Source organism: Phacochoerus africanus, chromosome 4 (genome assembly GCF_016906955.1).
Source record: "Phacochoerus africanus isolate WHEZ1 chromosome 4, ROS_Pafr_v1, whole genome shotgun sequence".
Classification (NCBI taxonomy): domain Eukaryota; kingdom Metazoa; phylum Chordata; class Mammalia; order Artiodactyla; family Suidae; genus Phacochoerus; species Phacochoerus africanus.
This window is the reverse complement of record NC_062547.1, coordinates 102,173,624-102,191,160: the sequence shown is the minus strand read 5'-3', so window position 1 is coordinate 102,191,160 and position 17,537 is coordinate 102,173,624. Positions and strand designations below refer to the sequence as shown.

Sequence of the window (17,537 nt, the reverse complement as noted above, 5' to 3'; positions counted from 1 at the left end):
TGTCCTGCTTAAATAGATTAGCTAATGGCATAAAATAGTTGGATTACGCAAGCTAAGCCTCCTTTGTACTCTGATCCTCAAAGAAAGACGTTGCTTTTTTCCCCTCAGAGTAATTTGTGATTTAAAATTCTTTAATTCTGAGGTAACTGGATGTTGATGATCTCATATTCATTATCAAGGGGAAAATACACCCAAACTAAAAGAGAAAAAATAAAGGATAAATTATACAGTAAGTAAAGTTGTAAGAGTTATTAGCATGTATGTTATTCTGTGATATAATTCACAAAGGATAGAGTGTAAAACTCTTTAAAGTACCATTCATTGTGTATGTATGTATCTTTTTAACCACTGTGTATATCAAGATATAGAATATTTCCTGCATCCTAGCTCCCTCCCTCATGCCTTTCCCTTTGTGATCTCCTCCCACCTCAAAAAAAAAAAAAAAAGGAAAAGGAAACCACTATTCTACATTCCATCACTTCTAATTTTGCCTGTTTTTGAATTAGTAAATGGAATATCCTTTTTTATCTGGTTACTGTAGATATGTTTATCAGATTCTAAAATGGTTGTCCAATTCATGTTCTAGATTAAGGAAAGATCTTTTCTATTCTGAGTTTGTCAAGAGAGATTTGTTTTTTATCATGAATGAGTTGATTGGGGGGGCATCTTTGGGAATAATTCTTTTTCTTAATTCTGTTAATGTGGTAGATTGCATTGATTTTCAAATATTGAACCATCCTTTCATTCTTAGAAGAAATCCTACCTGGTCATGATGTACTTTTTCTATTAGATATTACAAGAGTCAATTTATTAATATCTTTGCTTAGGAAGTTTGTACCTAACTTCATGAGAGAGAGATTGCCTTGTAATTTTGCATTCTCATAAGGTCCTCGTTAGGCTTTTATATCTATGTTTTTATTCCTGTTTTCTTTATATTCTGAAAGAGTTTGCATAGAGTGACATTTTTTTAATATTTAGAAGAATTCACTATTGAAGCCATTCAGGCCAAGAATTTCCTTTATGGGAAAGTTTATGTCTTTTAAGATTATAGATTAAATTTCTTTAATAGACATAGGACTTTTAAGATATCCTTTTTCTTTAGCACTTGTGAGTTGCAGGGAATTTATTCAGTATATCTCAGTTTCCGATTTATTGGCACAGAATTGTTCAAGATATCCTTTTTTGGTAAAATCTGTAATTATTTTCCCTTTTTCTCATACATTGGTAATTTTGTGTTTTCTAATTTTTTCTTGATAACAAGGAATTTTATTAACTTTACAAAGAGCCATCTTTTTGCTTGATTTTATTGTACTTTACATGTTATTTTTTTCTTCTCTTTGTTATTTACTTTGCTTTCAGTGGATTTAGTTTTTTCCCTCAGCTTCTTGACAAGGAAACTTATTTTGTAGATTTTTCATCTTTCCTAGTGTAGGTACCTCACAAGATTTTATGTAGTGTTTTCATTGTCATTCATTTGGACTTCCCCTGTGGCTTACAGCATTTGAAAATGTTTTCTCATTTCCATTGGGATTTTTTTCTTTAACTCCTGTTTTTTTCTGAGGCATGTTACAAGATTTCTAAAATGGGGGAGGATTTTTTAGTTATCTTTCTGTTTCTCATTTCTAGTTTAATTCCACTTAGAGTGCACTTTTTATGATTTCTGTTATTTGAAATGTGTTCAGACTTGCTTCTGAATATGTCATTTAAATCTAGCAGATTAATTATGTTTAAATCTTCCGTATCCTTAATTTTTTGTCTGTTTCTTTTATCCTTGCTGAGATAGGTGTGTTAAAACTTCCAACTTTGATTCTGAATTTGTCTATTTCTCCTTTCATGTCTGTCTACTTTTGCTTCATAAATTCTGTGTGATTAGGTATACACAAATGTGGGAGTGTTATATCTTCCTGTTGAATGACTCATCAATATGAAACAGTGATCTTTTATCTTGTAACATTTCTTGTCTGCTTTTTTGGATGTTAATACAGCTATGCACGGTATATCTGTAAGTGCAAGAAATCATATGGCGTTTTGATTTTGTTCCTGACTTGCCATCTTGGGAGACTTTTTAAGATTTTCAGACTAGCTGTGGCTAGTACGCTGTTGCTAATGGAATAGGCATGACATGTGATTTCTGTTTTGGGGACAAAGTTTATCAATAATAATTAAAAATTTAACTTCATGCAAGTTTATTGAATTTGTTGGAAGTAGACTGTGTACTAACCTAAAATCTTTTGGGTTCCTTTCTCTTGCTGTTCCTCAGTGGCTGGCACACATCTATCAGTCCCAAGGAATGATGGGTGCTGCAGAGATGTGTTATAGAAAGAGTCTACAAGTAGCATCCCAACAGGGCAGCTGGAGTGGGAAGCTCTCAAGTCTGTTGAGACTAGCACTGCTTGCATTAGAAGTCTGCATGGTAAGATCGTGTTATAATTATGATGTGAAAAATGGATTCTTTCATTTTTCTTTACAATAAAAGCTTTTTATATAGTGATATTCCATTGAGTTCCTATAGTTTCATTACCTAGTGTGGTCTCCTCATAGACTTTGTATTTGGACTTCTGATGGACATAAGAGTAACGTAACATAGACTCCACAGGATGTTGTCAGAGTTTAGGGGAAAAAAAACAAAGATTCCAATTTTATTTTTTTATTTTTATCTTTTTAATTTTTTTGTCTTTTTAGGGCCACACCCATGGCACATGGAGGTTCCCAGGCTAGGGGTCGAATTTGAGCTGTAGCCGGCCTACGCCGTAGTTACAGTAATGCGAGATCTGAGCCACGTCTGCGACCTACACCATAGCTCATGGCAGCACCAGATCCTTAACCTGCTGAGCAAGGCCAGGGAGCGAACCCTCGACTTCATGGATACTAGTCAGGTTTGTTTCCACTGAGCCACGACGGGAACCTCCAAGATTGCAATTTTAAAAGTTGAATTATGGCAGAATATATATTTTCTTTTCTTGGTGATTTAAGTTAGAATTAACCCAGCTACTCATCTGTGACAAAGATGCCAGTAATTAACACTAAAGTCATTTACAAAATTTGACATTCTGTAAGAGGGATATCTAGTAATTTTTGACTTGATATGTTTTCTCATACCAAGTTAGGTATATTAATCTAGAAGTCTTATATGCTAGTGTGGAAAACTCTCCAAGATAAATGTTTAACTGGATGTGTGGAGGGGCAAACTACAGAACAGAGTGTGAGATATTCTATTTGAGTGGATACATACATACAAATATATATATATATATATGATATATATTTTTAAGAATGTATTTCTCTAAATTCGTCCTGTGTGTGTGTGTGTGTGTGTGTGTCTGTGTCTGTGTCTGTGTCTGTGTGCATGTGTACACAGTAATAGGAACATAGAAAGATAGAAAAAGATATAAAAGAAACTTAATGGAAGTTATTGAGAATAGTACTGGGGTCTTTAAGGGATGGTAGAGGAGAATTTTTCATTTTATGTCCTTTGATAGTGTTTGAATATTTTCATCATATGCATGTAACTTCTATAATTAAAAGACAAAATGTCATTTTTTTGTTTTACATGATTAGAAGAAATTGCCCTAGGAGTTGTGGCTCAGTGGTAACGAACCCAGTAGGATCCATGAGCATGCGGGTTTGATCCCTAGCTTCGCTGAGGGTTAAGGATCCAGCGTTGCCATGAGCTGTGGTGTAGGTCCCAGTTGTGGCTTGGATCTTGCATTGCTGTGGCTGTCGTGTAGGCTGGCAGCTGCAGCTCAGATTTGATCCCTAGCCTGGGAATTTCTGTATGCCATGGGTGTGGCCCTAAAAAGAAAGGGAAGGGTGAAGGAGAAATTGTCCTAGACAGGCCTGAATTACCTCATGCTTTTGCCATGGTAGTCTACTGCCAATGCTATGTTCTTGCTTTACCTAGACATTTTGACAGAGAAATATAAGAATTAGGAAATTTATTCAGTTTTGATGCTACTTCCATGGAGCACATTTCAGGGCTCCGTAGGTCAGGGCCTTGTTTTGTTCATCTTTGTGTCCTTGTTTTACCACTCTGCTTATCAAAGGAGCCCCTCCACCAATGGCTTTTGAATGAATGAACAAATAGTAATGGTAGTCAAATTTGAAGGAATTTGGCTGGAAAGAAATGGTGATTAACAGTAATTCTTGACCACTATTTTGTTTTGTTCATCCCATATTTATATTTAACAAAGGTCTTTGTGACGTTGGTAACTGATGGGCTATAGAAGCCTCATGTAGCACCTATAAATGCTCTTCATGAAATATGAGAAATAGATACTCTTTTAGTCTAACTTATTATTTGTTGGTTAATAAATATTATTTAGTGATATGGTTTTTTGTTTGTTCTTCATGCTGGGAAGTTAAATCTGACCTGGAATAAAATAATAATAGCAATAATAATAGCAGACATATGGAACATTTGGCTTATGTTAGGAACTATTATAGAGCTTTACACATATTAACTTATTTAATATTCATAGGAACCCTGCTTTACAGATGAGGAAATTAGCTTACAGTTTAGTAATACCCATGTATCCCTGCACCTCTCTCCCCACTATGACTACCACAGAAAGTGTTTTTTTCTAGGATCCTTGGTTTTGGTTCTACCATTTACTACCTGTGAAAACTTTAATCAATTAAGTAAGCTGTCTAGAGCTCCCACCCCAACTTTTTTTTTTTTTTTTTTTGGTGATAGTGGAGGTAGTAATAGCTACTTTGCCTTCTTATAGGGTTGTTGGGAATATCAAATGAAATAACATTTACAAATATGCCTATGTAAACTTTAAAGCCCCATCCATGTCTATTTTGCTTAAGATTTGATTCCCTGCAGTTATTATAAGGAGATGTCATATTTCTCTGGCAAATAGCTGGCAGTGTGTAGAGGATGGGTATATTAAAATTGGGCTGTTTTATGAGAGGCTGTGATATGTGTGATGATATATGAATAGGCTATTATACTGAAAGGTTCCGCTAAGAGACTAAATATCAGATTGCAAAGAAAGATATCAGATCAAGATACAGATTTCTGAAGCAGGTAGAAGACTAACCTATAAGGAAGGTGTAAAAGGATTAGAAAAGTATAGTTGGAGGATTGTGAAGAAACCTCTTTGGAGAAAGGTGTTTCCTCCCCATCATCTCCCTGGCACATTTCCACACACAGATGCCCACCAGGTGAGAAGGGAGTGCTGCCAGAGAGAGGGAGACTTTGACCTGTGATCTCTGAGGAACCTGGAGGTGCATGTCTAGAAGCACATAGACAGGTATCTGACATAGGCCTCAGAAGCTGAGGCCTTCCACCTCCCAGAAGGAGAGCTGCTTATGTTTTGGAAAGTGACTGAGTGTTTCTGGGAGAGTGGTCAGCAGTGGGTGAATCCCAAAGGTGCGTAAGAGTGTATGCTTGGGTACAAGATGCCATCCATCTTTGGAATGAGTGTTGCTCCATTGTGGGGTTGGCGATGCTCCTAGAGCTTGCGAGAGTCCGGAATGAGTGATGCCAACTGAGATAGTGCCCTGGCATAGGGATTATCTTAGATCCTGTCCTGTAGAACTACCTGGAGGAGTGATAGATCTCAGCAGAAGGAAGCTAGAGGTTTCCAGATTGTCAGAGGATGTGAAGAGTAAGTGGAATGGAGTTCATTCACTGAGGTTAGTGGAACTGCAGCTGAGCAGGACTGCTTCGTGGGTTCGCCTCCTATTCTGTACACTTGCACAGGGCTCCACCCTGGGTTTAATGCTCCACAGTCGCCATCTTGAAATCTTAATCATTTTTAACAAAGGGTCCTGCAGGGTTTTAGGTTTTATTGGGATGGATGGGCATCTTGGGAGTGTTGAGGGTACAAACTCTTATATCTGGAATGGATGGGCAGTGGGATCCTACTGTACAGGTACAGGGAAATGTGTGTGACTGGGTCATTTTGTTGTACAACAGAACTTGAAACATTGGTAAATCAACTATACTTTCATAGTAATAAAAAAGAAGAATCTTAAAAAAATACATATATATTTTACACTGGGCCCCTCAGATCCCATAGCTGGCTGGTCCTGAGTAAGAGACTACCCATGAAGTTGGGAGTCTCTGATAAAACCAGGAAAATACGGTTAAGGAAAAGATCTTTAAATATCTATTAGGCCTAAAGAACTAGACATCATCTTATTACAATAACACCAGTCATACTTCTGATATTTCATTTGAAGCTCGAAACTACAATTAGCAAGAAACGGTGGGAGTGTTGGGCAGAGAAACAAGCCATCTGCTGCTGCCTGTCAGCATACCCTAGCTGGGAGCTGAGGAGAGAGGAGTGGGGTGTAAATATTACCTTTGAATGCAGTATTGAAAAGAAGAAAACATTCTAACTAAGACTGTGGCTGTGACTGGATGTCAGTCATGGGATCTATTGTAATTTACAGCCAGGGCAAAGGAAAGTCTCCCTCATGTAGTAAATTTTAAAGACATAATGGGAGACAAAAATAACTGCATTCTAATCATATTGTTTAATATACTAGTTACATATAGCTACTATTATATAATAGTATTGGCTAACTTTACAGAATACTTTACATGAATTCTTGGAACTTAGTGCATTATAAAAGCAACCAGTGAGAGTTTTATATTATTGCTTTTTAAAAATATATCAGGAATAATTTTCTTATTAGGGGCTTTGCCTTGTGTTCTTTGCCAGATGTACCCAAGGTACCATTACTCCCATCTTTATGGAAGATGCCTCACACCTCTCTTCTCTATTTTCAAATTCGTTATCTCTATGGCTTCCTCTTCTTTGATTATACAGATTACTATTGCCTCTACTGCACTCCAAGTTTATTGCTCCACCTTTTCTGTTTTTAATAATTTAGTGTTTGAAATGGACTATGTAATAAAGTCAGTCATTATATTGACTTTTTTAAATTGTACATTCTAGATACCTGTAATTATGAAATCTTGATTACAATTTGAGGTTTTTAATGAAAGATTTTAAATGCATTTTTTTCTTATATAATTCAGTAGATGTCACCATTTTATTTTCAGTTACTCTTTCTTAGGAAATACTCATCTATGTTATTTCTGAGTCACTACATACTATAAGAAACTAAAGTTTGCAACCTAAGTCATGTGTAGTAGATACCTTAACATTTTCCCCATAAAGTAAAATTCTTAAAATTTCCAGAATTGATGACTTTGATTTAATTTCTTTATCTCTGATCTGCTATGTACCTTTTTCCTATATTGGGGTTTTATTAATATATTTCATTTCAGGTTTTCTTTGTCAGCTGTTTTATGATTTAGTATTTATCTGTTATTTTTATAGGCTAATATCTCCACTGATCACTGGCCATCCTTGGTTCAGGAAGCTACAGCTGAGGCCTTGAAACTTTGCTTTTGTCCACTGGCTGTCCTTTTACAAGCTTTGTTACAATTCAATCGCAAAATGGGGGCAAGGTATAAAGACTCTTTGTTCATTTGTTTCTTGGAAATGTTTCTTCACTTTTAATCCTTATAGGAAACAAAGATTTAGAATTAGTTTAACAAATTTTGTTGTTATTCCTGTATATGTATCTCCTTTGAAAAGGCTGGTTCTAGTAAGCCAATAAGGAAGAAAATAAAGTCTTATAGTTGTTTTATAAAAGTCATTTGGTACACAGATATAGGATATGAGAGAGTTGGCATGACAGCATTTCAAGTGAAGAAAGCCTTGGAATTTCTTCACTTTACTGTTTTAGGGTGAGCTAACAATGTAAATGTGGATTCTAGAAACAAACAAAATCCGAAAGACCAAAGTTCATGGCTAAATTGACATTGTTCTTACAAAGCAATAAGCTATAAAAGGTAATAAATATTGAAAAGGCAGAGACATTATAAATGTGATTTTTATATCTAGATAAAATATAGAAATTTTAGCAGTTTTCTTATTGGAAAGGGGGATGAGATCAGAAATAAATTGGAAGAAAATAACTTCATGGTCATATGAATAAAAAAAACAGGCAAGAATACTTTTAAATTCTGAGAATAAGATTTAACTTTAAGGGATATCACACATAATACAAAATATTAAGTAAAATAGTGGTTCAGGAGCATACATTACTTGAACAGAATAGGTATTGAAGATATAGAACCTAACACAAATATGTGGCAAAGGTTACATCAAAACCAGGAATAGGAGTGAAGGGAAAGTTAAGACCCATGCTAATCAGTAATTCCAGCACTGTTTACTGATCTGTATTTATTTTTGGCCTTTTTTATGTGACTATTTTCACCGAGAAATGTTGTAGGCTATAATTTGAACTTCTTAACGAACTGTTTCTGCTGTAGCTCAGTATACATGACTAAAGAGCCTTAACTCCCAACCCCCTATAATCTTTGGTAGCACCTCCCATAATTTTTTATCACCCCCCCAAAACCAGCCCAAATAAACATATGCCTAGAGTTCCCATCGTGGCTCAGTGGAAACGAATCTGACTAGCATCCATGAGGACACAGGTTTGATCCCTGGCCTTGCTCAGTGGGTCAAGGATCCAGCATTGCCGTGAGCTGTGGTATAGGTCACAGATGTGGCACGGATCCTGCATTGCCGTGGCTGTGGCTGTGGCCAGCAGATACAGTTCTGATTTGACCCCTAGCTTGGGAATCTCCACATGCCTTGGTGAGGCCCTAAAAAGACAAAAAAAAAAAAAAAAACAAAACTGCCTAAGAAAAAAGAATGTGCTTTACTATGTAAAAGCATCTTCAGGACAAGTTCTTTAACATTTGCTTCAAACCAGTTGCTACTTATAAAATCTTCCTGTTCAGCTCTTCTGAAGTTACCACAGTGTGTATTGTTTCTACCCATATGTTAATCTTTGGAATCATGGGTGTTAGTAAATTTGGAAAGGAAAAATTAGAACACAACTGGAAATCAGCCTGTCATTCCCTGAGTTTACATTTTGTATACATTCTTGAAAACATGTACTAAAAGCCTAATATTAAACACTTATCTTCTAGTATAGATGTTAAATATTTCTACTTGTTCCACTCTGTATTATCTTTGTATTATTTATTTTCTGCCTATTTTCAAAAAGGATTAGAGGTAGAGCAGTCAGAAGTGCTCATGAAATAGGAGTCACTTTACCATTTTTTTTTGGGAAAAAGGCTTAATTAACTTATCTGCACAATGAGAATAATAGCAGCAACCTACCTTATAAAGTTGTGAACATTAAATGTGACCATATATATTAAACACTTAGCATAGTACCTAACATACAGTAAATACCTAGTAAATGTTAACCATTATCATTACCTTTTTTGTTATATGGATAAAAAAAATTCATGGAGTAATCAGCACCTGACCTGCAAAAGAATTTATTGAGTGAGAAATAATGTGTATAAAAGTAGTATATGAAATGTATTAAGTTACGTGCTTTGGACTAAACATAAATACCGTTTTTCCTAGAGAGACACGGCGACTTCTAGAGAGAGTGGTGTATCAGCCTGGGTATCCCAAATCTATTGTATCAACTGCACGTTGGTACCTCCTGAGACACCTACATGCCAAAAATGACTACGAGCTCATTGATGTAAGACATTGATCTTATTTAAAATATTTCAGGAGTTCCCGTCGTGGCGCAGTGGTTAACGAATCCGACTAGGAACCATGAGATTGTGGGTTCGGTCCCTGGCCTTGGTCAGTGGGTTAATGATCCGGCGTTGCCGTGAGCTGTGGTGTAGGTTGCAGACGCGGCTCGGATCCCGAGTTGCTGTGGCTCTGGTGTAGGCCGGCGGCTACAGCTCCGATTTGACCCCTAGCCTGGGAACCTCCATATGCCGCGGGAGCGGCCCAAGAAATAGCAAAAAGACAAAAAAAATATATAAAATAAAATAAAATATTTCATCTTGGACCTTTGTTGAATGAGGGCCGAGAGTTGCTGCCCTGTGCGTTTTGGGCCGTGTAACAGTGTCCCTAACCTCACTAACCACTAGCTGCCAGTAGCAGTGCCATCCTCTCCACATCCAGCTTATAACAACAGAAAATGTCTTCTAGACATTGCCAAATAATACCTGAGGTTGAGAACCACTGATTTAACCTGTAGGAAATGCATTCTCCTCATGTGCTATGTAGCTTAAGAAAAGACAGATAAATGCTCTTGGAACTGGTTGTAGTATTTCTTAGGACCATGGCAGTGGAGGCAAATAAAACAAAACCTTTAATTTTATGCAGTGCTGACAGTGGTAACAATCATAATGTTGACATTTATATCATTGAGCATTTGAGTAAATCGTGCTTGTCTCTGATATTGGCTTTGGTTGAACAGTTTATTTCAGCAAAAAAGACCTAAAGGATTGTGCATAGTCACTTTTTCTTGTGTAGTTTGATATTGCTTGCTGCCTTTTGGCTTACTTGGCTTCTGTGAATCTAAATATAGGTATCGTTCTTGAGGAAAATACTAACATTCCTGTACACGATTTCCCACAGGTGCTGGTAAACAATGCCCAAACTCATGGAGATACAAGAGCATTGGAACTGAATCAGAAACTATCCTCACAATGACAGTACTTTATTTTATATAGTAAGCAAGCAAAGAAAAAGCTGTTAGGAAAAAATGAAACAAAGAATCAAGACTGTTCCCCAAAGCAGTATTTTAAAAAACTCCAGTTATAATCGTCCATTCCTTTTTTGAAATCTAAAAATGTTTACAGTCTTAAGCTAGGGATGTAATCTTCCATAAACTCGTAATGTAACTTTAATTTGATAAAATCTTTGATTTTGAGAAAGTCCGTAATGAAAGGAAAAAAACCATGATTCCCTTGGCTGTTCATTAGTTATTTGTAAATCATTATTATCTCTATATCTTGCATGGTGTACAATAGGACTCCTTTTTTTGGTAATTCCTTACAATAAAGCCTTAATAGCCATTTTCTAATTAATCTGCAAAAGCAGATTAAAACAATGCAGAATTTTATTTGTTAAATAACAAATTCAAAGATTTAATTTCTTCTCTGAATTCTAGAGTTCAGCAGACTAATTCATCTAAAATCCAAATAGTCATATAACCTGTTTTACTAGTGGTTCATCTTGGATTCTGTTGAAGAAACGTAATGTAAATATTGGATGAGTCTTAAACTGCTAACGGATATGTTTATATTAATTCAAACACAGGTGTAAGGCTGAATTTTAAAGATTAATGGATACTTTAGGAAAATAATGCTAACACTATTTAACTGATCATGCAATTCCTTCAATTATGATGAAAATCTGAACTTTCTTAAAATAAAAAAAAAGAAATCGTGTCTTGTTTTCTTTCTTTCTTTCTTTTTTTTTTTTTTTGGTGACATGTGAAAGTTCCCAGGCCAGGGATTGAACCCACATCACAGCTGTACCAGAACCACAGCAGTTGACAATGCCAAATCCTTAACCCATGCAGCCACCAGTGAACTCTGTGTCTCGTTTTCTTTAGAGTATCAATATCAGATATAATTTCAGAATTTCAGATTTTAAAACATGAAAGCATATTTGCCTATTTTATTTTACTTTTTCAAAAAGGCCTTTATATTTTTGAAGAAACTCTATGTTGCTTACTTTGAATTTGTGGTTTTAAATTTTTTTCAGACATTTATATATATTATTTACTGTATGAAAATGGGTGGTATAATTTATGTATTTAGTTTTTCTAAACCAGCACCTTCACATTACTACTTTGTGAGATAATATAAATTGATAATATTCTATAATTAAATTTTGCTTCAGAGGTTAATCTCATGAACCGTTATGTGGTGAATCCTCAAGTGTTGCTGAATTCTATCGTCACTGAGGGCTATGCAATCAGAAACTTTAAGGAGAGGGGCTAGGATTCCACACCTTAAAGGTGTGCCTGAGAAATTCTAATGTTAGGCCATTCATGTTTGTGAACCACTGGGTTACTCCAATGATGATCTTTCCCTTACTTCTTTAAGAGCAAGCACTTGCCATTCTCTGCCCATTTTTTCTTGTCCTCACAATTGTCAGACTGATGCAGTGCATTGAATAGACTTAGCAGAGCTGTGCTGGAAAGGCTGCCTGTGCAGCCCTGGTGCCCATGCATTCCTGCTTCCTCAGGAAGGTGCATCGGCCTGTACCTAGGAATGGGCCACATCCCTCTGCTTACATTAGGAATCAGTTCTTGTTCTCCTCCACTTTCTGGGCTGTCACTGGCTTCATAAGATCACTTTCATGGGAGTTCCCCTTGTGGCACAGCAGAAATGAATCCAGCTGGTATCCATGAGGATGCAGGTTTGATCCCTGGCCTCACTCAGTGGGTTAAGGATCCAGCATTGCTGTGAGCTGTGGTGTAGCTCACAGACGCAGCTCGGATCTGGCGTCGCTGTGGCTGTGATGTAGGCCTGATTAGACCCCCTAGACTGGGAACTTCCATATGCTGCCCAATTGGCCCTAAAAAGCAACCCCCCCGCCCAAAACAACTTATTTTAAAATGGTACATATGTTCTTTTTTCACTTTATAAAATGAGTCCACAGATTTCCTTTAATTTGGGAGTCTACATATAATAGGACTGGACAGACAGACTCAGGTTGTACATTAGGGGAATTAAAAGATGTAGTTATTTACAATAGTTTGAAACATTGGTTAGCTAAATATTTAATGACAAGTAATATATGTATATAAAAGATACAGTTTTGGTTGCTCCACAGAAAATTGGTTGTCTGCTTTGGGAAAATTTTATAGGAACAAAAAATGAAGCATATTTTTTTTATGTATGTATGAGTGTGTCTTGCAGATTCATTTCCATTTTTGTGCATGAAAAAAAATGTGTAAACTTTGTTTTGACAAAGTTGACCCCTGTCTCTGGACAGGTCTTCCTTTTTCCCATGTTTGTTTTAGTGGATGGAATACTTCTCTGGCTCTCACACTGCCTCACACTGCTTGTTGTAAGGCATAGCACTCAGCTATGCTGGAGATATTTTTTTGTTTTGTTTTGCCTTTTTAAATTTTTTTTTTTTTTTTTACTTTAGAAAGATACATTTGTGTATCAGATGCAAGTACAAAGTCAGAAAATTCCCTTATTTGGAGTATATGCATCATTTTTGGTTTAGAAAATACAGTCATTTAGGCACTATTGCAGCTAAAGACCATTCACAGTGTCTAACTGTCCCTGTGCTGCTAATAATGGGTTTTTCCTTTTTTCGACCCATAAGGACTTTTTGAGTAGCAGTATATATTTTAAATTCTGATGTACCTAAACAAATACCTTAGACAACTATACTTTTATAAATGCTTAATTATCTTTAGATGAAAAAATGTTTTGAAGAAATTTAAGAATATCTTTTTAATGAACAGTGCTATGAGATGTTTGAATTTTTTTCTTCTTGTATTTTGAACTTAGAATTGAAATACCCATTTATTTTAGGGGAGGGAAGTGATGCCAGGAGAGGGATAATTACAATTGGAGTGTCCATTGAAAAAAAATTTTTTTGGAGTATCCTTTGGAAAAAAAAACTACTACATATTGACATCACTGGGCTGTTAAAATAATTTACATGTCATGAACTTGCATGAGTTTGAATCAGTGAAAAAGTTCATTTGGGCTTAATGCCTTACCACATACTTTCCCTTATGTAATGCCTCTTATAAAAACGTTTAAGTTATATTAATTTTTCTATAAAGAAGATGGGTTATGAAAAAATGCTTAGCTTGTTACTTCTGCTTGTGGTGGGCAGAATAATGGTCCTCCAAGGTGTCCATGCCCCATCCCCTGGAATTTGTGACTATGTGGCAAAATGGACCATGCAGATGTGATTGAGGTTTTGGACCTTGAGATGTGGAGATTATCCTGGATTATCTGAGTGAACCCAGTTTAATTGCAAGAGCCTGCCAGAGAGAGAGAAGTGATGGTGGGAAAAGGTTAGAGAGATTTGACATCACTGGCTATGAGGATGGAGGAAGGGGGTCACCACCCAGGTTAATGAGGGCAGCCTCTAGAAACTGGAAAAAGCAAGGAAACGTTCTCCTCTGGAGGTCCCAAAAAGGGATGTAGCCCTGCTGGTACTTTGTATCCTGGTAAGACCTATATTGGACCTCTGGCTTACAGAACTGTAAGATAATAAATTTGTTGAGAGTTCCCCTCATGGCTCAGGGGAAATGAATCTGAATAGCATCTATGAGGATGCAGGTTCAATCTCTGGCCTTGCTCAGTGGGTTAAGGATCCTGTGTTGCTGCAGCTGTGGCATAGGCCAGCAGCTGCAGCTTTGATTTGGCGCCTAGCCAGGGAGCCTCCATATGCCGTGGGTGCATCCCTAAAAAAAAATAAAAATAAATTTGTTGGTTTTGACCCACTAAGTTTACGGTAGTTTGTTATGGCAGCAGTAGAAAATTAGTACATTGCTCATTGTGTAAACTGTTAAAATGGATACATATGCCTTTGGATTTAAATTTCACCAGATCACTGAAATTGAAGATCGTCATCTAAATTGTTGCTAAAGAAGGGGTCATCAGATAAAGATGATGAGTTATTAAAAATGACTATTGTAAAAATATAAATGGTGAAAGTACTCAGAAATATGTGATTGTTCATTTCTGTAATAGTATCTGAACTGTTCTCACTCAGTCTTCTCTTTACAGCACAGAATCACCAGCATGATTAAGTACTTCACTCTAATTCTCTTTAAAAGAAACTGCATGAAATTACACTCACAAAACCTAAGTAGTATATAATGACCTGAATTTCAATATTGAATGGAAATGTGACTAGATAAGTCTTATCTCTTGGGCTTCAGTTTGTAATGTGCATGTATGAAAAATCAGGGCCTTGAGCCAGATTTCTAATGGGAGTGTTCTATTGTTCCAAGACCCTCAAAGTTTTCTAAGTCTGAAGTGAGTAAGGCAAAATACTGAAACTGCTGGGAGCAGCACCTGCAAAGAAGCAACTCTGGCTTTCAGTGCCCAGCCTGTGGCCCTCCCCTGCCCATCTCTACTGTGCCACTCCCCAGCCGACCCATGCTTACAAATTTTAGGGTAGAACACCTTTTCAAAGAGACCCTGCTGTAGAAAGGGGGGTAATCAGTTCTAGGTATTAAGACCCTGAGAAGGAAAGCAGACCTGTACTTTGAGCATATTTTAATGCAAGGCAGCTTCTATGAATGGTTGAATGGAATTACATGTGCCTGCTACATGCCAAATAGGTTATATACTTCATTCAGAAAGGACCACCCATTATGTAGCATATGCACATTGTTCAATTATCTGACTCTCTGGTGGCTTAAATAACTTGAGTTTCTACGACTCTGCCTTTTTAATACCATTTCCTTTCCTTGGATCATACAAAATATGGTCATTGCTTAATGTCTAGGGAGAAAACATGCTGCATATTTTAGCATCAAATGATCAGGAGTTATTTTGAAAAACCACCATATTCTGATTTAAAAGTTCTGATCTTAATTGTTATGTTCAGGTTAATCAGGAAAGGGAAAATAGGTGTACAAATAGTTTTTATGTAAAGACTGTTTGTTGGCTTTAAAGGTTTGAAAATTAGCCTGGAGAGAAGTCAGGAGGTGTGGAAAAAGACAATGTGGGTTCTATCTTGGCAGACTGAGTTACGTGGGGGTGTTTTAGACTGTATTCCTGGCAAGGTTAATTTCTCTTATGTTTGAGACACCAGTGTCTCTGGGCACAAGAGAAAAGCCAGGTGGAAAAGAAGTTTCTTTGTGTGAAAAGAAGGAGATGGAGGGAGAAAAAGCACTGCTAAGAGGGCAAATCTGTATTGTCATAAGCAGCTTCAGGAAGGTAGAAATAAATATATTTCAAAATTGCCTGATGTCAGCCCTACAGTGCCTCAAAACAAGTGCTATATATGTGGTTGGATGGTTTTTCTGTCAAAGAACTAGGTTCAGACTAAATTATTTACTAATTCCCTAGACCCAATGAGTGACAGTGGTAAATACCTTTGAACACTGGGAAATATGTAAGCGGCAGTAAGCTTTTGTTCAGGGCAAATAGTGTCTAAGAAAGCACCAGTTAGATCTGGCATTGTAGAGATTCTTGGTACTGTACTATTTGCTTGAGCAGAGGGGATTTTTGTGCTTATGAGATAGTAGTCTCTACCCACCAGTGACTTACAGGCAAGAATAGAGTGAAAGCCTACTGTGTGCCAAGCTCTTTATAGTGTTACCTCATTTCATTCTCACATAATTTTGCACAGTAGATGTTACCCTCTCTCTCATCACAGATGACCCCAGGGCAGACAGGTATTCAGAGGTAGCTGTGAGGAGGCGCCCAGGCAGAGAGGGGAGAGGGAAAGGGACTCCACAGGGCAGGTGACTGTCTCGTTTGTACTCAGCCTTGTCCCCCCAGACGGAGGCTGCCTTTGCCTTGTGCCTCCGGGACCCTAACTACACACACGTAGCAGACCCAACCTGGGGCGCCAGAGAGGATGAGCAAGTGGGCTCAGAGATTCACTCTTCTAATACCATCTTTTTTTTTGTCTTTTGTCTTTTTAGGGTTGCACTGGCAGCATATGGAGGTTCCCAGGTTAGGGGTCTAATGGGAGCTACAGCTGCCGGCCTATACCATAGCCACTGCAATGCCAAATCCAAGCGCATCTATGACCTACACCATAGCTCATGGCAACGTCTGATCCTTAACCCACTTAGCGAGGCTGGGGATCAAACCCACTACCTCATGGTTCCTAGTCAGATTCATTTCTGCTGCTCCACGATGGAACTCCAATACTATCTATATTCTTAGGCAAACAGAATCTGGTCTCCAAGGTCATTTGCAATAGTATTGCAAATAGTATTAATAACGGCTATTACCGCATAGAAATGTAAATGAGTTGAAGTGTGTGTCTTTGGGACTGACTCAGGTATCCTTCCAAGGTGTATTCCTGATGCTACCATTTTCCTGGTGCCACTATCTGAATTCTAGAGAGAAATTTAGGAGGAAGGGACCCTCTTCCAAAGGCAAATTTTTTGTTTTTATTTTTTGCAAATTTGTTATTTTTTCTCCAGCTTTATGTACAGATTTAATCCTATACAACAATGAGGAGTACCCTACCCTTGTTCAATTCTGATCTTGATAGAAACCAAGGCCAACAGTGGGCTAATCGTCTCATTTAATCCTTGACATCATCACAGTGCCAGGTGTTGTTTACTCTTTGGCTTTTCTAAAACCTCTCTTCCATCAGCTTTCTTTTGGCCCTCCTATGCCTTAGGTGCCTAGCCCTTTCTTGGTTTTGAAAAATCCTAGTCTCTTTAGTTATCAACTAGTCCTTGCAGAGGAGATGTCCTTAAAAAGCTCATGGGTGTGTGTGTTTTTTGAGGATATTACGCTGCTGTTGCGAATACTTAAAAGACTTTAAGTGCTAAGCAGCGGGAGTTCCCGCCGTGGCGCAGTGGTTAACGAACCCGACTAGGAACCATGAGGTTGCGGGCTTGGTCCCTGCCCTTGCTTAGTGGGTTAACGATCTGGCGTTGCCGTGAGCTGTGGTGTAGGTTGCAGACGCGGCTCGAATCCCACGTTGCTGTGGCTCTGGCGTAGGCTCGGGCTACAGCTCCGATTTGACCCCTAGCCTGGGAACCTCCGT

General features: G+C 37.5%; 1 protein-coding gene across 3 annotated transcripts in view; it reads left to right on the top strand.

Annotated features, from left to right (window-relative positions):
* SKIC3 (SKI3 subunit of superkiller complex) overlaps positions 1-11,254 on the top strand; it is an 85,791-nt gene extending 74,537 nt beyond the window's left edge. For all 3 annotated transcript variants that reach the window (XM_047778311.1, XM_047778310.1, XM_047778312.1), the window contains 4 exons: positions 2,261-2,413; positions 7,302-7,432; positions 9,420-9,543; positions 10,440-11,254. In XM_047778311.1, the coding sequence (XP_047634267.1) occupies positions 2,261-2,413; positions 7,302-7,432; positions 9,420-9,543; positions 10,440-10,514 (483 nt within the window). In that variant the 3' untranslated portion in view covers positions 10,515-11,254. The remainder of the gene's footprint in view (positions 1-2,260; positions 2,414-7,301; positions 7,433-9,419; positions 9,544-10,439) is intronic.
* Positions 11,255-17,537: the final 6,283 nt, after the last annotated feature.